Genomic DNA, 22,679 nt, shown 5'->3' on the forward strand with positions numbered 1-22,679 from the left:
CCAACCGGGACTAGAACCCGGGGTGCCGGCGCCGCAGGCGGAGGATTAGCCTAGTGAGCCGCGGCGCCGGCTGGAGATCCAGCTTTTCTAAGAATCCTTTCCACCAGCGAGGGGGTGAAGGTGAAGTTTCACTGGGCAGCTGGGGGTTTGTGAGTCCTTGGCTGAATGGCCTGGGTCTTGGTGTCTCCATGTGTGAAATCAGCCTGATGGCAGCCACCTCACGGGGTAGTTGTGAGAAGAGGGGAGTTGTGTGGACAGGGTGCTCCAAGCCTTCCTTTATTCCCTGCCGTCTTCCTCTTTGGAATTTCCAGCCACTGGGAATACTGCAGGAATAATTCCTGCTGTGGAGACCATGGGATTTTTAGACAGTCTGTGAAGTTGCTTGCAATTCTGCAACTCTATGGCTCAGATAATGGTCTTTTCCTGGATCCTATACTTTCCTGTCTCTAGAATCCAACTCTACGTGTATATGCGGGGAGGAATGGGTGGGAGAAAGGTGCTGTGGGCCAAGGTAGCTCAGTTGGAGAGGAGTCAGCAAAGAAACATAACCTGGTGTGGACTTCCATGGACCAGACACCCTCACCCTTGCAAAGGCCAAACTCTTCCTTCTCAACTAACTGCCTTATTCCTGCAGTTCTCTCTCTCTGTTCTCTCTATCACTACTGGATTATCCCTGTAACCAAACACACATGTCCCAATAGCTCTCTTTAAAAATTCACCCTGCAAACATTGCCCTCTAGTGATGACCCCATTCGAAGTCTCCCTTCCTGGCCTTGTACTGCTTCTTCTCCCAGTCACCCCCTCAACACTGCAGGGCAACTACTCTCGTCAAGGTCAACAGTGACCTCTTTGTGGCCAGAACCAGTGGGAACTTCTCCAGCTTCCTGTTTCCGCATCTCTTAGAGGCGTTCAGGATGATTGACTACTGTCTTTGATGCTGAATCTTTCCATGAGTCAATATTTTTTTCTTTGATGTCTCTTGATAGCTCTTCCTTGTTCACTCACTGTAAGTGACAAGAGGTCCTCTTGTCTTCCACACTGTTTTTCTTCCTGGTACCATGACTGACTCTATATGCATGTACATAGGTATGTATGGAAATGTTAAGTGGTGACCCCCGAATCTCTCTACCCAGGTTCATCCCTCCTTTCTGAGCTGTAGAGTTGCGTATGGAGAAGCCAACTCAGTGTCTCCATGGAGGTGTCTCACGGGACTAACAGAGCTATTGACTCTTGACCCTTCCCAGCACATCCTGCCTTGCCTTAGGAATAGCAATCTGTTGCATTTCCTAACAGCCAGTTGCTCAACCAAAAACCCAAAAGCCATCTTTGGCTCTTCCCTTTATCTCCCTCATCAGCAAGTTCTGTTGGTTCTTCTGTCCATCACCATCTCCTCCACCAGGGAGATAATGATACCAGTCCCAGGAGCCATGGCTTCTCACATGGATTGAAATCAGCAGCCTTCTAACTGGTCCTTCTGACTCCATAGTGCCTCCTTCTAGCCCATTCTCCACAAAGCAGTCAGTACTGTTCAAATCCTCTACTGGGGTTCTCCGACCCCCTTGCCATGGCCCACAAGGCTCTGAATGAGCTGGCTTCACCCATGCTGACCTCCTTTCCAGTTCTGGACTTTGTACTTGCTCCTCTTTTGTCCAGTTATATTAATCCTTGGCTTTTTGCACAACTGGTTCCTTATGCTTTAGGTATTAGTTTAAATCTCACCCTCTTGGGATGGTGTTTGCTGATCATCTGACCTAAAATTGAATCACCCTATTCTGTTGTATCACCTTATTATTTCCTTTGTAACATTCAAAAACTTTAATTTTCTTGTCTTTGTACTTTTAAACTTATTTTTATTTTATTATTTTATTTTTATTATTTTTTATTTTATTATTTTATTTTTACTTATTTTATTATGTATCTCCTTCCACTAGGATGTAACCTCTGTGAAAATAATGATCTTATTTTTCTTGTTCCTCATTATATTTGTAGTGCTTCAAACTGTCAGACACATAGTAGATCCTCAATAAATATGAAAGATCATGGAGAATGCATTTTATGAACAAATTATGGATGGATACCAACTTTTTTGCAGCATAATAAACTTTACTTCTAAAATATAATATTTTATTTGTTTGACAGGCAGAGAGAGAGAGAGAGGTTTTTCATCTGTTGGTTCATTCTTTGTATACCCACAACAGTCAGGGCTGGGCCCAGCCAAAGCCAGGAGCCAGGAACTCAATTTGGGTCTTCCATGTGGGTGACAGGGACCCAGATACTTGGGCCATTACCTCCTGCCTCCCAAGATATGGATTAGCAGGAAGCTGAATGAAAAGTGGAGTAGCCAGGACTTCAACCTAGGCACTCTGATAACGAGATGCAGGTGTCCCAAGTGGTGTGTTAACCGCTATGCCAAATGCCTGCCTGTGAACTTATCTTTTAATCGTCTCTTTGTGTGGACCTTTTGAAGTCTTCTCATATGTGTTGCATGCATGGTCAGCTACACTTAAGCATTGTACCGGAAGCCTTGTATTCAGGAAGTTGCACTGCCCCCACTCTAACAGGTTCCAGTCCTGTTCCAGTCTCCTATTCTTAGTTTGCTTGCTTGTAAAATAAAGAGTTTGATCTAGATGACTTCAAAGCTCTCCTTAGGCGTTTAAAAATTATGATTCTTTGGAGCTCTGGAGCCGATAGAAGCAGAGAACTGGTGGTACTGCATCTCCTGCATCAGCGGAGTTAATAAGAAAATCCTGAAGTTCTTGGAACAGTCTGGTGCTGTCTGGACCAGCTAGTCTAGTGGAGCTTCTCTACTTTGTGCCTTGACAGAGATCTGCCATGTTGGTTTCTATGGCCAAAGTGCAAGATTCAAACGGTTGTTTTTGTTTCTACCAGAGCTCCTGCTGCAGGTTGGGAATGAGACGACTGGGGCAACAGCAGAGTCAGAGGAGTGCATTCATTCCCCACTCCTCCTGCCTGCACAGAGCGACTTCCTTACAGTAACACTGTGGCCTCTTTCTCTATTTCCTACCGATCCTGGCCAAGCTGGGGGGTTGAGGTGCCCAGTTAGGGCACAGGCGTCGATCTACATGGGACTGAGCTCTGGGTGTTGTGCCCGTTTTCATCACTTTCCTGCTTGAAACAATAAGGCAGAGATCCTGGTAAGCACCGTGTACTCTCAGACATCCGCTGGTGAGGGTGCAGGCCACCATGTCCAAGGCGTGTTCTCCAGCAGGCGTTGTCCATCTAGTGATGGGCATGTAGGCCCAGGGAGTCAGAAACCAGGCTATGAGCTTTCTATGAAGCAAGCAGAGTCTTCCTGCACAACTCATGCCTATTTAACCTTGGGTACTTATGTGAACATGCAAACCTTATGAAAGAAAAAACTCAAGAGAAATATACCAAAGGACACCAAAGTGGTTATTGTAGGTTTAAGGGATTGTGGGTGATTTTTATTGTCTTTTGTGTTCATTTGAAGTTTCTATAATGAACATGCATTTCTGTTGTAATATGGTAAAAAAATTATTTCATCTTTCCTTCACCAAAAAGAAAAAGGGGAGGAAAGAAGGAAGGAAGGAAAGAAGGAAGGGAGGGAGGGAGGGAGAAAGGAGAGAGGGAGGGAGGGAGGAAATAAAATTCTAAATGTGGTGGATTTGTAATCACAAAACTGAAGTGAGTTAATGACTCTGGCTAAGTTGCTGAGAGTGGGGAGTGGAGGAAGAAGGAGGGGGAGAGAGCAGGGCAGGTGTCAGGGGATGCTACCACTGATGCCAGTTTGTGACGGGCCAGTGTGATGTCCTGGTCCAGGAGTGTTCCCACCCTGGGGACCTGATGTGTTTCCCCTTGGTCTTGGCCAAGAAGGGCCACTTCCCAGTTCTTCGCTGGCAACAGCGTTTGGTGGGTGGGCTCTTTCGGATTGACTCTTTTGGACTGTGCCTGTCTGGGAGTGCTTCCTGGAGCCTTGCTTGTGACTGAGCCATCTTGCCTTGTAGACCACAGCAGAGAAGTCTCCCGGAGCCTACTTCCTGCCCGAGTTTGCGCTGTCTCCTCAAGGAAGTTTCCTGGAAGACACAACAGGGGAGCAGTTCCTCACGTATCGCTATGACGACCAGGTAAGAATGCTGCAAAAGAACGTACTTCTGGCTTTGTGGGCAGGATGCAGTGTCTCAAAACCACCTTCTAAATGGCTCTCTTTTCCCCTTGGTGCTGTTAGTACAATAGACAGCCTCGAAGGGTCCCAGGACCTCTGGATCGCCCACGTTTGCGTGCCATTCCCTACCCAATGTGCAGGTCAGGCTCTGAGAATCATTATTTCTCATTTGCATCAGAAATATAGGTTGGACTCATCATTTTTAACCATCACCCGATTATCATTGCATTCTGAAATTGCCCAAAAAGTTCTGGCATTTTTCATTTCGTTCACTAGCAGCAACATATGTGTGTGTGTGTGTGTGTGAGTGAGTGTGTGATTTTCTAAGCCTAGAAAGACATGCTCCAACAAGGGGGACAAAGTGTGTATGCCTCTGTGTGTGTGAGTGTGTGTGTATGTGTGTGTATCTTTCAATCGCTCCATGACATTCTAACCAGAGAGTAAGGCTGTGTGTGGCTGAGTAGACGCTGGGCACTTGGCTTCGTGAACCCTTCCACTGTCAAGTCCTGTTGATATTTTAACGATGACACACGTCGTTGAAATCCCAATTCCTCAGCACAGAGGAGCGTCCTTTGCCAACGTAGAGGTTTCTGGGCAGTGGAGCCTGTGTCCGCAGGGCAGAGGACTGAAGACGATGCGGGACTTGGTTGTGCTGAACAGCAGATGGGGACCTGGACACAGCAGCCCTCCTCTCATGGTACACGGTGGCACTGGGGGAGACGACCCAGTGATTGAGAACAGCTGTGCTGTCGTAAAGGCGTGGCCGGAGGCTGCGCAGTTTGATGTGGGCAAGGCCTTGACGGGGGCCAAAGGCAGTGGCTCGGAGGCGCTTGATCTGCCGACGTGAGTCAGTCCAAAAGCGACTCCAGGCAGTGGGTTCCAGTGCTGTGCTGGCTGGAGCCGGGCAGGGGCTGGAGTTGCACTGGGTGGAGGACTGGAGCCTTGCCCAGCAGAGCAGTCAGGACCCAGAGCGGGGAAGAGCAGTCTGCTCTTCATACTCTGATCCCAGCTTGTTTTCATCCTATGGAACCTGCCCCTGGTAGGTTTAGCTCTGGAGCTGGGGCCCAGGTGAGGGTTGGGACCCAGCAGGCTTTCCATGGGCAGGGGCCACACAGCTCACTGGGGCAAGATTGGGATGAGGCCAATATGTCTTTTAATTGACAAGTTCAATGTTCAATCATTTTTCTGAGTTTCTTGAAAAGCAAGGGCATAAATAGTTATTGTAGGGGCTGGCACTGTGGCCTAGCAGGTAGAGCTGCTGCCTGCAATGCTGGCCTCCCATATGGGCGCTGGTTTAAGTCCCAGCTACCCCACTTCTGATCCAGCTCCCTGTTATGACTTGGGAAGGCGGTGGAAGATGGCCCAAATGCTTGGACCCCTGCACCCATGTAGGAGACCTGGAAGAAGCTCCAGGCTCCTGGCTTCAGATCGGTGCAGCTCTGGCCATTGCAGCCAACTGGGGAGTGAACCAGTGGATGGAAAACCTTCTCTCTCTCTCCTCTCTCTCTCTCTCTTTGCCTCTACCTCTCTGTAACTCTTTCAAATAAATAAATATAAATATTTTTAAAAATAGTTCTTGTGGGAACTGGGGTGGGGGTGATTCTGTGCTCACACCATGGCGCCCAGGCACTGGAACCTGGCTGCTAATAGAGCCTCAAATATTACTAAGTCACTTTATGTCTTTCTCCTTAATGGATTTTTAGAGGGTCTGTAATTTATAGCTCTGTTTAATCTAGGAATCAGTGATCCAACAGGTTTTCATGGGAGAACTTCAGAGAAACTAATTGAGAAGGCAGTAAAAGATAAAAAAGGGTGTCTGGGCAATCATAGGCCATGCATTTTATAATTAAAGAGTGGTTAATGCCTCCTCCAGCGTCCACAGACATGCTATATTGAATATAATAACAATATAAAAGCCAGAAAAAGAGGAGAACAAGTCCCTGTGGTCTTTTCAAAAAGGTCTGAAGCAGATTTTAAGAGGGCACGGCATGCCATGGAAATTTTATCACGGCACACGTTATTCCCAGAAGCCCCAGTGACCAGCACATAAAACCCTTCTGTGTTGCCCCTACGGTGTGTTTATTTGAAGCGAAAGGAACAAGGTGAAACTACAACAGCCCATAATAGCACCCACCCCCCTCTGCTAACAGCAGAGAAAGCAAGACCTTGCACTAAACTAAATGTATCTCCTGAAGGAAACTCAAGAATTTAACCAGCTAGAGGTGGGGCCGGCGCTGTGGCGCGGTGGGTTAAAGCCCTGGCCTGAGGCGCTGGCATCCCATATGGGTGCCGGTTCTAGTCCCGGCTGCTCTTCTTCCAATCCAGCTCTCTGCTGTGGCCTGGGAAAGCAGTAGAAAATGGCCCAAGTCCTTGGGTCCCTGTACCCATGTGAGAGACCCAGAAGAAGCTCCTGGCTCAGATCGGCACAGAACCAGTGGATGAAAGACCTCTCTCTCTGTCTCTACCTCTCTCTATAACTCTGTCTTTCAAATAAATAAAATAAATCTTAAAAAAAAAATTTAACCAGCTAGAGGTTATTATCCCAGCACCCAAGCCTCATTCTCTTTCGTCTTAATGCTGAACATGCACAATGCCTTGTAATGCTAACACGTTTCTCAGACACAGAGAAAAAGGCAGAACCAATCAAACGTGATCAAACTTGCCATAGAAATTTCCTTATCCCACAGCATGTGTCAAAATATTAAGATCAATGAAAAACACAGGGTCTGGAGTTGGACTACTCTGGATTTGAGTCCCAGTTTCACTCTTGAATTTGCTGTGTGGCTTTGGGCCAGTTACTTCACTTCTCTGTGTCTCCATTTTCTCCTCTGTGAAATGGAGATACAGATGGCATCTACCTCGTGGTGGTGTTGTGACTACTTGAAGGAGACGTTCATGTAAGTTTCCCCTCTGAGGACTTGGCACGTAGAAGCATTTGATCGGGCTGTTGATATTACTAATATTATTTGCAAACACTCAATTCAGAGACTAAGATGTGCTTAGGCTAAACAAAAATAAGAAATATATTCTCTATTTGTATCAGGGGACCCTGCACAACATTTAAAAATTATCTATTTCAGAGCAAGGAGAGAGAGAGAGAGAGCGAGCAACCGTTAGCATAAGCAAGCTCCCATCTGCTGGTTCACTCTTCAAAAATCTGCAACAGCTGGGGTTGCATCAGGCATGGAGCTGGGAGCCAAGAACTCCATCCAAGTGCCCCATGTGGGTGGTAGGGATCCAGTTACTTCAGCCATCACCACTGCCTCCCGGGATCTACCTTAGCCGGAAGCCAGAATCAGGAGTGGAGCCAGGTAGCCAGGAACTCTGATATGGCGCATGTGTGCCTTAAGCAGTTGGGTTGTGATTGTCTTAACCCTAAGCTCCATGCCTGTCCCACACAACATTTTAAATCGAACTTTTATTGAGGGCTAACATTTCTATAGCAAAATGCACACATGTCTGAAGTCTAGAGCTTGGTGAATTTTTAAATAGTTTTACACTTGTGTAACTGCTACTCAGTTCAAGAAATCAAAATTTCTTACACCCTGGAAGCCTCCTTGTGGCCCCTTCCTCCCGGTATTTCCCACCCAAGAAGTAACCACCATTCTGGCTTCTATCACTATTACAGATTAGTTTTGTCTGCTTTTCATTTTTACTTTCAATTTTATATAAATTGAGTCATACAGCACGTACTCATTTGTGTCTGGCTTCTTTCACACATCATTATGGCTGAGAGATTCAAACAAGTGGTTGGATCCAACATAATATAAAGCTTAATGTCTAGAAGTCATTTGTACTCTTTGGAACAAATTGTCTCTTGTGGATGAATTCTCCGGTGGTCCTTAGAAGACTTGCAGGGCTGCCTCACCAAGATTCCATATCTGGGAAAGAAATGGGGACAATTTTCCAGTGTAGGCTTTGTTACGCCCCAGCTGGCTCTGTACAGCCAGAGATAGGTGCACGGTGGGGTGAGCCACCACCAGGGCAGACAGAATCAGTTAGGTGGCTTGGGTGCCTACTTGTGCCGTTTGCATATTCTTGGGGATCTTCGAGGAGTTTGTAGAAAAATCAGTATTATAAAGAAACTATGCTTGCATTTCCAGTTGTTTTGTGTCCAAATCAACCTGCCTTTTAATTCCATTTTCCGTGAACAGAAGTACCCTCCTGTTTCACCAGAAAGTGCCTGGGTAGCAATGGAGGCTGCACTTTGCTTTCTCAAGGGGCTGGGTTAGAGGTGGGATCTTCCTACCTGCCTATCAGATGCTCGCTTGCTGGACTGAGAAACAGACAGATGCTGTGTAGGTATCTGCGCTCTTGGGCAACCCTCGTAGGACATTTTAAAGCATTTTATCCTGGGCATATTGTCACAGAGACCCTCTGGTCCCTCTTCAGATGTCCCCTGGGTGAGGTGCCTGGAAAGCTAATAACCCTGAGGCGGGTCAGGCATGGCTGTGATGTAGGCTGCGTTTAATGAGACACATAAAAGCCCGGCTAGGGATTATATGGGGGCTGAAGCTGCTTCCATGGAGAAGTCAGTCCGGAGCCAACTGGGAAACTGTGTGAGTGAGTCCAGACAAGCCTCCTCAGGCAGACTTCAGCTGGTTTCTACCATTAATTAGCTTGTAATTTAGCAGATATTTAATATCTTCCTTTAAAAAAAAAGTGGCTGGATTTCATGATCTTAACTCGTTCCACTCTCAAATAGTTTTTTTTTTTTTTTTGGTAGGTACAAATAGAATATTCCACATTGCAGAGGGTTAACTGTATTATTCTAATTATTGAAATGGTTTTGCCAGCAAACGCAGTGAACTATTACTTAGAGACTATTCAGGTTTGCAACTGCTGGAGATTTGGCCCAAATGCCTCATTTTTACAAGTTAAAAAGAAATGACAAACTCTGACTGTGCAAATGACTTACTCACGGAGATGGTTATTTTAAAAACTAGACCAGGGCTGGACTTATGGCGAAGCTGGTTAAACTACTCTTCAATGCCAGCATTCCATATTGGAGTACAGGTTGGAGTCCTGACTGCTCTGCTTCCAATTTAGCTCCCTGCTAAAGTGCTTGGGAAAGCAGTGGAAGATGGCCTAAGTGCTTGGGCCCCATCACTCCCATGGGAGACCCTGATGGAGTTCCAGGCTCCTGGCTTCAGCCAGGAGTGAAGCAATGGAGTGAACCATTGGATTGAAGACCTATTTCTCTCTGTCTCTCATTCTGTCTATCTCTTCCTCTCCCTCTATAATTTCACTTTTCAAATAAATATATATATATATATTTTTTTTTTGAAAAAAACCTAAAGACCATTATACTCTAAACTCTGGGCCCCCACTCTGGGATAGCTCCAGCTAAACATTGCTTAGAAATTGTCTCCTTTTTTCTTTTTTCTTTATTTATTTGACAGGTAGAGTTATAGACAATGAGAAAGAGAGACAGAGAGAAAGGTCTTCCTTCTGTTGGTTCACTCCCCAAACAGCCACTACGGCCGGCGCTGCACTGATCCGAAGCCAGGAGCCAGGTGCTTCTTCCTGGTCTCCCATGCGGGTGCAGGGCCCAAGCACTTGGGCCATCCTCCACTGCCTTCCCGGGCCACAGCAGAGAGCTGGACTGGAAAAGGAGCAACCGGGACTAGAACCGGTGCCCATGTGGGATGCCGGTGCCACAGGAAGAGGATTAACCAAGTGAGCCACAGCGCCGGCCCAGAAACTGTCTCCTTTTCTTATCCTCCTCATTCCACTGCTGTAGTCAGTGATGCTCTCGGGGTCTTAGAAGACTGCAGAATGATTGAACCTCAGTGGGTTGCCTGTTCAACTCCTTCCCGGATCCTTTGGGAATTTGGCATTACCTAGGGTGCAAGAGCATTTGTAAGCATGGTATTCCTCCCCAGTTTGTCATAAAAATCACATTTATTTTCAAAGTCTGTAGGAAACATACTGGTTGAAATGAAAATGACACTGACTTCCCGCTGGGCGAGCATGTCCTTACAAAGACAGCATTCTAACACTTGGTTGCGTCAGACCTCTGCAGAAGCTAGAATGTGTTCGTTTGTGGTTGAGTTATTAGCCGGCCGGTCTCTGGGTAGATTCTTGTGCCCTTCCTCATAGTGGTTTTGGAGTTTTGACCCACAGAGGACCTGTTCAGAGGCACATGGCTCGGTGTTGGTCGGTTCTAAGGAGCAGGGTCTCGAATCCTGCACTTTGTTCTTTCTCCCATCGGTGACCAAGGCAGTACTTGGAGAGCTGCTCTGTGCTTTTTCTGGGAAAAGAGGATGCTGAAATCTGCATCCTTGACCGTATTCAACTCCCCGAAGATTTAAACTTGGGGCTTCCTTGTGGACACTGATTTAAAAGTCAGAGATGGGATCAGTGTTTCTTAGTGGGAGGTCACTTATTTTTTCAAACAATTAGAAAAACTCTTGTTTTTGCACAATTATTATTAGCAGTTGTAAGGGTTAGAACAATATGAGAGTTGGGTTTGTTGGGATGGCTTCCTCCCCATCAGGTTCAGCACAGGTGGTGGAAATTAGCGCCTCTGGGATATTTTTATGCAGCCCATGATTTGTCTTTATGAATGGCCATGTTGGTGTCCATGTCAACACTGTCACTTTTAAAGGTTACCAGAAGGCAGGAGAAAAAGTTCATAGCTTGGAATCAAAGCACACAGGATGAGGTTGAGAGTTCAGTAAATGGTGGGTTCCGATTTTCCTAAAATGATCCAAGGATAAATCCCACCGTCAGCTTGGAGCCATTTAGAACAGAGCCCCCTTGGGCCAGCATTGTGGCACAGCAGGTTAAGCTGCCACCCGCTATGCCAGCATCCCATATGAGTGCTGGTTTGAATCCCGGCTGTTCCACTTCCAATCCAGCTCCCTGCTAATGTACCTGGGAAGGCAGTAGATGATGGCCCAAGTACTTGGGCCCCTGCCACTCACATGGAGTTCCTGGCCTAGTCCTGGCCATTGTGGCCATTTGAGGAGTGCTTCAGTGGATGGAAGATCTCTCTGTCGCTTCTTCTGTAATGCTTCCTTTCAGATAAATAAATAAATCTTCACAAAAATAAACAAGAGTTCCCTCGGCTTCGTGTTGGAGATGTCCTTTCATATCTGTTTATAACTTCTCCCCTGTTCCTTTCTCTTTCTTCTGTTGACTCCAAGGAGAGGGGCTCCTAACTAATTTAGTATTTGTTTTGTCTCTTCCAGATTTATTTATTTTTTTAAAGATTTATTTATTTATTTGAGAAGCAGAGTTACAGACAGAGAGAGGGGGAGAGAGAGAGAGAGACAGAGAGACAGAGAGTGATCTTGCATTCACTGAAGCACTCCCCGAATGGCAGCAATGGCTGGAGCTGGGCTGATCAATAGCCAGGTCTCCCACGTAGGTGCAGGGGTCCGATCACTTGGGCCATCTGCCACTGCTTCCCCAGGCCCTTCGCAGGGAGCAGGATTGGAAGTGGAGCAGCTGGGACTCAAACCAGCACTCATACGGGCTGCTGGCATAGCGGGTGGAGGCTTAACCTGCTTTGCCACAGTGCCGGCCCCTAATTTCCAGATTTAAATGCTTTTGTCTGTCCTCTGATCGCCACTGCTTTCAGGGGACACTTGATGTTCAAGTTCTTTCTGTCTCCTTTTTTTTTTTTTTTTTTTACCCCTTAGATCCAAACTTCTGGTGTCTCCTCCAGCTCCTTCTCCCTTCTTAAAAAAGCAGCCCTGTTAAAATTGTCAGTTACCTTCTTGAAGTCCCATCCAGAATCTGGTGCAAATCACTCTGCATTTGTAAAATCCGTGTTTGCAAAAATCTAAGGCCTTCTGGCATTGTGGAGGAAGTCAGAGTCGATTTTTCTTCCCTTTCTTGGATGTCAGTTGTATGCCTGCTTATCTCAGATGCCTGTTCCCATTTGCATTTTCTTGACTGTTTGCATTGTCAGAGAGGGACTGGGCTGGATGTGTGGCCCTGACTGGCATGTGGAGTTACACTGAAAGGAAGCCCAAGTATTCTGGTTGCTCAGGTGAGGAATCTACACCCCAGAGAGAACCAGTGTCTCGTCCAAGGTCACACACCCAGGCAGCAAAGCCAAGTGCCTGTTCTTTGCCCTTAAGCTCGGCGGAGACATTTTCACATCTAATCTGTGGGCAGGAAAAGTATGAGAGAAATGTTTGAATGAATGTTTAATACTGGTAGTAACAAGAGTCTATTAATCGTGGAGTTGTTGTGTCGTTTTATTTCTAACCTTCTTTTAAATGTCCTTTTCCTTATGCTTTCATGACAACCCTCATTCTCCCTTTGCTTATTCAACTATTGATTTATGCATTCTTTCTGAGGAGGAGAAATCTGTTTGCTGTGAAGACGTCTTTCTCAAACTAACTTCTTCCGAACTTTTCATGAATATCTTGGCCGGGAGCTCCATTGTGGTTAAACTGTTGGCAGGCCTCAGAAATATCACTTGATGCTTCCAAGGTATTTATGTAATAGTTTTTAGCTTGGAAAGTGTACACCAACTTCTGGAAATTCTGGAATAGGAAGATGGACACAGCGTTTGGGTCTACAGGCTATTGTCATCTTCTTCATGGATCAAATGAGCCACTTACATGTTCTCCACATGGGAGAGTTTCCGTGTTGTTTCTGGCGCATGTGTATAATGTTTTAAAGCAGCAAGCCATTTGAGTTTGAATACTTCATTCCTTTGTTAGTGAGTAATCTTGGTTAAATGTAGCTATGCTCCTTAAATATTCCAAAGAAGAGCGATCTAACGAGAGTGCAAGCTCATGTACTCTTATGAGAAGACAAGAACACGTTAATTGGAATAACGTGTACTGTGCTCTAGTTCAGGCACAAAGCAAACACAGAAACTTTGCACATGCAATAATAGTACACGCGGTTCTGATTGACTGGGTCTCGTGCGTACTCTGAATGTGATTGTCACTGAGCTTCTCCCAAGTCTGCTATAATTAGATCCATTGATAGAGGTTCAATTTCTAGCTTTTGAACTCCGTGGGCATTTTTTTTTCCTGTGCTGTCTTCCCACACTCACTTTCAGCATGTTGTGTGATTTCCTAGACCAGTTTTCACCGTACAGGTGATGGTGGCTAGAGGGTGGTGAAGTTCAAGACGGTCCCAAACGCAGTGCCCCCTAGAGGCACCTTGCTGTAGTAGAGAAGGCTGAGAGAGATCACAACCTCCCAGAACCCTTGCTGCTGCCCCTCCATGGTTGCTTCTCTCAGAGATCAGACAAACGCCTTCTCAAAGATTCTCCAAATCTTCATGGTCTTTGTGGCCAGGTCATTTTGAGCAGCCCGGCTCTGTCACCCACAATCCCTGGATGAAGAAGCAGGTGAGCTCTCCTCTCTTCCCCCATTCCTGCATTTTTTGCTTAGCTATTCTTCCTGCTGCTCTACCCTCTGTGTATAGAGGTCCCTCCCCTCCCACCCATTGCCCTCGTATGGTCCACAAAGCTCCGTGCCCCACCTTCCCACTTTCTGCGAAACTGGCCTTGACCAGATCATGCCTCCCTGCTGGTCTCACAGGTGGAGGCTACTGAGATCAACCTTTGATGAGCCCCTGCTGCTACTTCCCCGCCAGTCCCCTCCCCTCCCTTCCTCTCCTCTCCCTCCCTCCCCTCCCTTCCTCTCCTTTCCCTCCCTCCCCTCCCCTCCCCTCCTTTTCTCTCCTCTCCTCTCTTCTTCTCTTCCTGGAGGCTCAAGTCATTGAACGTTCACAGTGTCTTTATGACCCAAGTATCACTTTCTCTTTTTTCTTCCAAACTCCTGCCATGATCCTAGGAGACTTCAGGGATCAAAGACAACCCAGGCTTCTGTTTCTGGAGTCTCTGGATCTCTCCCTGGCTCCAATTCCACCTCAGCCTCTCCTTCCAAGTGCCCAACTTCCAAGTGTCCATCCAAGAAGGACCTTGTCATTCTGCAAACTACTCTGCCTTAGAAATATTAAATTCCTCCCGCCTCTCTGATTCCAGTCTTCTCTTCTTCAAGCTCTCCTGTGCCTACTTTTTGATCTCAAAGGGAGTTCCAGACCTCTTAGTCCTCAGCTTCTTCCAGGCAATCAGCCACCTTCCAGTGTCCCTAAGCCTCCTACCTTGTGGGTTCTCCTATCAGTGTTGTCCTTCTTTGCAGGGATAGTTTTTCTGGAGTTTCAGTCCAGCGGAACCTTATACCTGGCTCCGTACAGTTTGGTAGTTTCCTCCCTCCCTCCCTCCCTCCCTCCCTCCCTTCCTCCCTTCCTCCCTTCCTTCCTTCCTTCCTTCCTAAAAAGATTTATTTATTTATTTGAAAGTCAGAGCTGCAGCAAGACAGGGAAAGACAGGGTGGGGGGACGGCACTGTGGCACAGTAGGTTAATCCTCTGCCTGCAGCACCGGCATCCCATATAGGCGCCAGTTCGAGTCCCAGCTGCTCCACTTCCAATCCAGCTCTCTGCTGTGGCCTGGGAGAGCAGTAGGTGATGGTCCAATTGCTTGAGCCCCTGAACCCATGTGGGAGTACTCACATGGGGGACCCAGAGAAGGATCCTGGCTCCTGGCTTTGGATCAGCCAGCTTTGGCTGTTGCAGCCATCTGGAGAGTGAACCAGCAGATGGAAGACCTCTCTCTCTCTCTGTCTCTCCCTCTCACTGTCTGTAACTCTACCTCTCAAATAAATAAATAAAATATTTAAAAAAAAAAAAGACACAGAGAGATTATCTCTGTGCTGGTTCACTCCCCAAATGGCCACAATGGCCAGCTCTGGTCTTGTCCGAAGCCAGGAGCTTCTTCCGGATCTCCCACGTTGGTGCAGGGGCCCAAGCTCCTGGGTCATCTTCTGCTGCCTTCCCAGGCGTATTCACAGGGAGCTGGATTGGAACTGGAGCAGCCAGGACATGCACCAGCGTCTTTACGGATGCCAATGCTGCAGGCTGAAGCTTTTTCTGCTTTGGTAGCTTTTCTTGCCTGATACTCAGATGGCCTCTGAGCCCTGCTGAAGGAAGTACTCTCCCGTGAAGTGCAGCCTCCTGTCCCAGGGACACCCTCCATGTCACCTTTGAACGTCAGCAGTGTTTCATTGCCACCACTTTTTCACCCCCTCCTGCGACACAACCCCTCTGCTACCGAATGCTTGCTCTCTTATGTGAATGCCAGGCTTGTGGTCTGCGCTCTTCAGGCCTAGAAAGGGGAGTGGGGTTTATTGGTGTCTGCTGTCTTGGGAAACTGCAATGCTTGGGAGTGGATGCTGGGCTTGCACGTTTGCTAGAAAGACAGGGAATAATGGCAGGTGGAGGCCTGGAGGGTAGCACTTTCTCTTCTCTTGTCAAGGTGTGAAGCAGAGATCAACAGAGCTACTAATCAAAGGTGAGTCAGTTTTCTGGCCAGGGAAGAGCGCGCCAGGCACTTCAGGCAAGAAAAGACCTCGTTGCTTCTCTCCAAGCCGAATCTGGAAGAGCTGGAAGTAGAAGCAATAGCGGAATTTATTCCCCGTCACAGGGGATTTGAGGCATTATATTTTGATTGGCTCATCTGGAGTTTGGAAATGTTTCCTTTTGTTTGGCCGGTCCTGGCCGACATCACAGAAGTGCAGGCGTGGTTTGCAAAGAGGTTGCTGGCGGGCTCCACTCTCTGGGGTTCAGGTCGTTCAGTGGATGGCTTTGTCTGCTCATGCTTGGGGTTTCAGTCTCTGGACCGTGTTTTTGTGGTTCTGGACTTGGGGGAGTTGAGGCATCTTGAGGGTTTTCCCAGAGGGTGGGGAACATGGTCCCCGCCCCATGGATGAATGGGGTCAAATGGAGAAGCATCTCAAAAAGCATCCATTGCATTATTCTCTATGTTCAATTACCTTCTGTAATGCTCTCCATCCGAGTCGTAGTGACCAGTGGGATGGAAGCAGTCCCATTTTTCAACCCACATTCCTGCCTAGAGCATGCTGTACTGTGTACTCTCAGGGTGGGGCTGAGTTTTGCTGGTGAGCCCAGTAGCACTGAGCTCAGGGTGCTGCCGGCCACTGCAGTTGGTGGGCCATCCCAGGGCCACCTGGAGCACAGGTGCGTAGCCGTTAGGGACACCCCACTTGGACCCTCTATCGGTAACGCCAACCGGCAGCGTTCTGGGTTGAGAGTTAGTGAGGAAGCCGTCATGGTTCCTTTCCTGTCTCAGTGCCCTTTCTCAACTGCAGGCTGAACACACGTGGTCCTCGTTGCCTGGGGCACCCCTCTGCTTCTTAGGGCCCAGTCCCTCCCCTGCTGTCTTTGTCTAAACCTGAGTCATTGCCCTCAATTGTTACTTCCCCGATACCTGCCTTGTCTTCACTTCGCACCTCCCGATGAGACTCTCACTTGCAGGTGAGATCAGGTCTGGGTGCACTTGGCTTTTGTGCCCTCCCACCCTTCCTCCTGTCCACATCCTGGGGTTTTTGTCCTATTTTCTGCCTCATCACCTGCTGTAACCCCTCTCTGCATGGTGGGAGGAGGGAGTGAGGCGGGAGCAGAAGCTGGGTGTGGTGAAGCAGAGCTTTCACTCAGTCTGGATTTCTAACACTAGTCTGGGTGACTTACTTATCCAAACAGCAGGCTCTGTGGGGGTTCTGCCTCTAGAGCTGTTAGGAGAAGACACGATCCAGGATTTGAGGTCTGTGGCAGGTTCTCCTGAGCCTCGTGTCCCCAGGGTCAGCAGTGATACCTCAGGACGGTGACTGACGGCCCCCAGATACCGCCCCATCTCAGAAACTGTTTCGGCTCTGTCTGTTTGTCTGCACATCCACAGATGCGTGGTTGTTTTCTATTTTTAAAAAAAATTTTATTTAATGAATATAAATTTCCAAAGTACAGCTTATGGGTTACAATGGCTTCCCCCCCATAACTTCCCTCCCACCCGCAACCCTCCCCTTTCCTGCTCCCTCTCCCCTTCCATTCACATCAAGATTCATTTTCAACTCTCTTTATATACAGAAGATCAGTTTAGTATATATTAAGTAAAGATTTCAACAGTTTACCCTCACATAGCAACACCAAGTGAAAAATACTGTTGGAGTACTAGTTATAGCATTAAATAACAGTGTACAGCACATTAAAGACAGAGATCCTACATGATATTTTTTAAAAATTAATTTTCTATGAAATTTCCAATTTAACACCAGGTTTTTTTTTTTTCATTTTCAATTATCTTTATATACAGAAGATCGATTCAGTATATACTAAGTAAAGATTTCATCAGTTTGCACCCACACAGAAACACAAAGTGTAAAAATACTGTTTTAAAACAGATTTCTATTTCTAAAAGTTAGCCACGCACGCTGCCTCCACCGGAGTTATGTGGAGATGAACTGCCATAGAATAACCTCGGCCGCCCTTCCCGGAGCTGGGTTCTACTGCATATTTTCTCCTTCAAGTCTTGCTCCTCGGACCCCAGGTCCTCACGTTGGCTTCCCCTCCTCTGCTTCCCACACAGTAATTCTTCACTCCCCTGTCTTTGACCGGGTTCTGAGCACCTTCAGGGCAAGACTGCCTTCTTAGTACCATAGTCCCCTGGCCACACTATACAGCCTGGCACAGAGTAAATGCACAACCAATGGAGGTTTGTGAAAACTACATCTCTTGTCTCAAACCCCAAGTGGCTCCCTGCCTCCTGCTCAGAAAGAGCTCAACTCCCCAAGCAGCATTGCACCCCCTACCCAGTTACCTCTCTTCCTTTATCCACTGTGCTGTGGACTTCAGGCCTTTGGCCTGCAAAGCTGTTCCCCAAATGTCTGTGCTGCCTGCAGGGCCCAGCTTTAGCTCCTGTCTCCTCCAGGTAGCTTCCAGAGAAGTCGAAGCTTCAAGGTCTTCCTTCCCTGTCTCAGCCCATCCTTGCTGATGGCCCTGCAGCTCCCCCTGGCTTCTAATTATTTCTGAGGTATCATGCCTGTTCAGCTGGAGGCAGGTGCATTTCCAAGCAGGTCACTGGGACTTTTCTGCATACTCCCATGGGCACAGACCAGTCAGCACAGCTGCTTCTAGGAGTGACATGATCAGGGTACATTCTGAAACCCTAATTTCTGAGCTTTCTGTCAGGGGTAAAGTAAGTCTCTCACAAATGTTAATTATCCTTTGTCACAACGAAGAGTCTAGCCTTTATTACTTCTAGTATGTGTGAGGCTTTTTCTTTTAAGATTTATTTATTTAGTTGAAAGTCCGAGTTGTATTGAGAGAGAAGGAGAGGCAGAGGGAGAGAAAGAGAGAGAGAGAGAGAGAGGTCTTCCATCCACTGGTTCACTCACCAGATGGCCGCAATGGCCGGAGCTGGGCTGATCCAAAGCCAAAAGCCAGGAGCTCCTTCCAGGTCTCCCATGCAGGTGCAGGGCCCCCAGTACCGGGGACATCTTATACTGCTTTCCCAGGCCATAGCGGAGAGCTGGATGGGAAGTGGAACAGCCAGGACTCAAACCGGTGCCCATATGGGATGCTGGCACTGCAGGTGGTGGCTTTGCCTGCTACGCCACAGCGTTGGCCCCACAGCTTTGTTTTTATTTTTAAATGTTGCTTACAATGGTGGGGAAATAATATTCTTTCTTCCAAACATGGTTAGTCCAAAGGCTGGGTTGGGGAATCTGATTGTTAGTTTTTAAAAACTTATTTATTTAAAAGGCAGAGAGAGAGAGAGAGAGACAAACAAGCAAAAGAGACAGAGAGGTTTTCCATCTGTTGCCTTACTCCCCAAGCAGCTGCAATAGCCAGGCTGGGCCAGGCCAAAGCCAGGAGTCAGGAGCTGTATCCGGGTCTCCCTCATAAGTGGCGGACACAAGCAGTTGGGCCATCATCTGCTGCCTCCCCAGGTGCATTAGCAGGAAGTTGGATTGAAAGCAGAGAAGTTGGGACTTGTGTTGGCACTGTGATAAGGGACACCGGTGTTGTAGCTGCAGCCCAACTCATTACACCACAACTTCCTCCGGTGAATATTGATAGAATCTCAACAGTGTGCCACACATTGTGCTGGAGGTTAAGTGTAGTGATTGTCAAGTGGTTCTGTGTTCTGAATAATTCCTGCACCTTTAGTCTTGAAGTGAGGGTTGATGAAGAGGCTTTCTCTTTTTAAAGTGAGACCAAGGTTATAACTCTATAGCTATCCTTTTCATTTTAAAAATTTATTTAGTAGAAAACTTTTATTTAATAAATATGAATTTCAAAAGTACAACTTTTGGATTATAGTAGTTTTTCCCCCATAACCACCCTCCCACCTGCAAACCATCCCATCTCCTACTCCCTCTCCCATCCTATTCTTCATTAAGATTCATTTTTAATTATCTTTATATATGGAAAATCAACCTAGTATATACTAAGTAAAGATTTCAACAGATTGCACCCACACATACACAAAGTATACAGTACTGTTTGAATACTAGTTTTAGCATTAATTTGCATAGTATAACACATTAAGGACAGAGATCCTACATGGGGAGTAAGTGCACAGTGACTCCTATTGTTGACTTAACAATTGATGCTCTTATTTATGAGGTCAGTAATCACCCGAGGCTCTTGTCATGAGCTGCCAAGGCTATGGAAGCCTCTTGAGTTCACAAACTCAGACCTTATTTAGACAAGGCCATAAGCAAAGTGGTTTTCTTTCCTCCCTTCAGAGAAAGGTACCTCCTTCTTTGATGGCCTGTTCTTTCCACTGGGATCTCACTCCCAGAGAAAGATTTATTTTTTATTTATTTGAAAGGCAGAGTTATAGAAAGAGGAGAAACAAAGGGAGGGAGAGGGAGGGAGGTAGGGAGGGATGGAGGGAGAGATAGAGAGAGAGAGAGAATCTCATCCTCTAGCTCACTTTCCCCAAATGGCCACAGTAGCCACAACTGGGCCAGGCCAAATCCAGGAGCCCAGAAATCCATCTGGGTCTCCCACATGGGTACAGGGGCCCAAGCAGTTAGCCTGTTTTCTGCTGCTTTCCCAGGTCATTAACAGGGAGCTGGATGGGAAGTGGAGCGGCCGGGTCTTGAACCAGCACCCATAGGGAATGCCTGCATCTCAGGCAGAGACTTAACTTGCTATACCACAATTCTGTAACTACCCTCTCTTAAGCAAATGTCAAGTGAAAGAACTCTACCAATGTTGCACCTGCATTATAATTCCAGTTTACTGATGGATCTGAGCACTGAATAACAATGTTAACTGCTAACATCCAAACACAGCACCTCTGTGTCTTGGGGAAAAACACAACACTACCCATGAAATATTTTTGCCCTTGGTGCTTCCCAGTCCCTCCAGAATCCAGGCTGTAGACCTGACTGCCCATTGACAAGGCACACAGTTGCACAGAAAACCTTGTTAAACCAAGCCACCAGCATCCAGATGGTGGGAACTTTTGCAGAATAAACAACCCAGTTTGTTCAGCAAATAAATTGCAAAGGGAAAAGAAGGCTAGATGGGGAATCAGAAAGATGAAGCAAGACTTAGAAATTTATCAACCAGTTGCAATATATGGGCTTTATTTGGATCTTGGTTTAAACAAACAAAAGACCAACTACAATACCAGTTATGGCATTTATAAGATAATTGGGAAGTTAATATTTTATTATTGGTTGTTGATTTTTTGAAGTGTCAAAGTAGTGTGATAAACATGCTTTTAAATGTAACTTTTTTAGGTGGAAATGAAAATATTTATTGGTGATATGAAACATTTGCTTCAAGATAGTGAGGGAGGGTGGTTAGTGGATGGTGAAAGATTGGCCTGGGGTTGATGATTGTGGTGCAGGGTGATGGATGGGTGCTTGGAGTTCATTGTACAGTTCTGCCCACCTTTATGTATATTTCAAATCTCATATATATTTATATATAAACATACATGTTATATATAAACATACATATATACATGTTTGCATATTTGCATATATGTATTATATATGTGTACATATATATGTATATAAAATCTACATGTGGACCTGGAGGAGAGAAGCTGGTTGGCTCCGGTGAGGAGGTGGGGATACTGATTCCTTTATTGATCAGTTTGCCCTGTCTGCATATGCTGAAATATTGCACCATGTTCCATAAACATGTACAAGTATCACATGTCCAAGAATACTTTAGGGGCAAGGCAGTGTGGCTCAGTGGGTTAAGCTGCCACGTGAGAACGTGAGACGCCTGCGTTTCATATCAAAGTGTCAGAGCCCCAGCTCCTCTGCATCTGATCCAGCTCCCTGCTAATGTGCCTGGGCCCTCTTCCACTGCCTTCCCAGGCACATTACCAGGGAGCTGGATTGGAAGTGGAGCAGCCGAGACCTGAGCCAGTGCCCATATAGGATGCTGGCACAGCAGGCAGTGGCTTTACTCACTATACCCCAGTGCTGGCCTCTGTAGATATTTCTTAAATCTCTGGCCTTGAACTTTTTTGCTACATAAAAATATGATATCACACAGTATTTGATGTATTCCAAAGTTCCATGTGCAGTAATTTAAAGCTGAGTTTGTTGATATCCTATGGGGCTTTGAAAAGGCATCCCATGCTGATTCGCACATTGTGACACCAGAATACTTGAGAGGTATGTGGTTGATGACAAAGTCTTTTTACACGTTCAGTAAATACAAGGCTACATCAAAGAAGTTTATGGAAACATGGAATGAAGACATTTGTTTATTTTGGTGTAGAACATTCTGAAATCCATGCATATGAGAAATCTTTTAAAGGTTCATGGAAGCTGGGCTATGAAAAGACTCTATGGATTTCGGTTTTTTTTCTTTTTGCACCAAAATCAGCTTACCTTTTAGTTTAACCTTTTGAAGTATCCTCATGCAAAGGTTGGAATGTATCCTGGGCATCACGAGCTGAATAGCTATGTTAAGCACTGAAATATTTTTATGACAAAAAGTGCACCCTGCTATTGGCCGTGAAAGTGTTACCATTAGCATATTTTACAAGTTAAGTCTATTTTGTGTTCTAGCTCGAAACAGCTTTATTTCCTGCACCGTTGCTGGATGGTGCCCTTATAATATAAAATGTGTCCCCAGTTCAACTCATTTTAAGACATGGATTTATAATGCCATGAACTTGGTGCAAACTTCTAACTAAAATGCTTTAAAACAATCTTTTTTCATAGTTTTTAAGCCTTAAATTATTCCATTCATGGTTTTTAACTTAAAAAAATTTTCCTAAAGTTGCCAAATTTTATTGTAAAATATTTGAATAGGAAACTTAGAAAAGTAAATGCACAAAACAGTTTGTTCTTTTGTGGGTTCAGTTGATGAATATAGAAATTTTTTTTTTTACTGTGCAGCTTTGTTAGCAAGTTGTACGTTTTTATTTTTTGTAATGCTTTGTTTAAAAACAACATATGTGCTTTTCTGAGCTAGCAACATTGCACCTTATCTGGGATTGGAATGATTTGGCTGAACTACAGGAAGTTGCCTTGAAATTCCATTTTGCCTGCCAGGTGTGATCTTGTCATGACTCCATTCCACACCTCTCTGTTAGGCCTGACTCTTGCCACAGAGCGCAGAAAACCTTGCTTGGAAAACACCAGAGTTCATCAGCGTTTTCATGAAATACCAGACTTACCTTGTCATTCGTGAGCATTCAGCTGTGCTGGGTCTCA

General features: G+C 46.2%; 1 protein-coding gene across 2 annotated transcripts in view; it reads left to right on the top strand.

Moving 5' to 3' along the window:
* Positions 1-22,679, top strand: part of ADAMTSL3 (ADAMTS like 3) — a 390,931-nt gene that overhangs the window by 44,000 nt on the left and 324,252 nt on the right. For both annotated transcript variants that reach the window (XM_062206333.1, XM_062206332.1), the window contains exon 3: positions 3,987-4,106. In XM_062206333.1, the coding sequence (XP_062062317.1) occupies positions 3,987-4,106 (120 nt within the window). The remainder of the gene's footprint in view (positions 1-3,986; positions 4,107-22,679) is intronic.

The sequence above is a fragment of the Lepus europaeus genome, chromosome 11 (assembly GCF_033115175.1).
Source record: "Lepus europaeus isolate LE1 chromosome 11, mLepTim1.pri, whole genome shotgun sequence".
Classification (NCBI taxonomy): domain Eukaryota; kingdom Metazoa; phylum Chordata; class Mammalia; order Lagomorpha; family Leporidae; genus Lepus; species Lepus europaeus.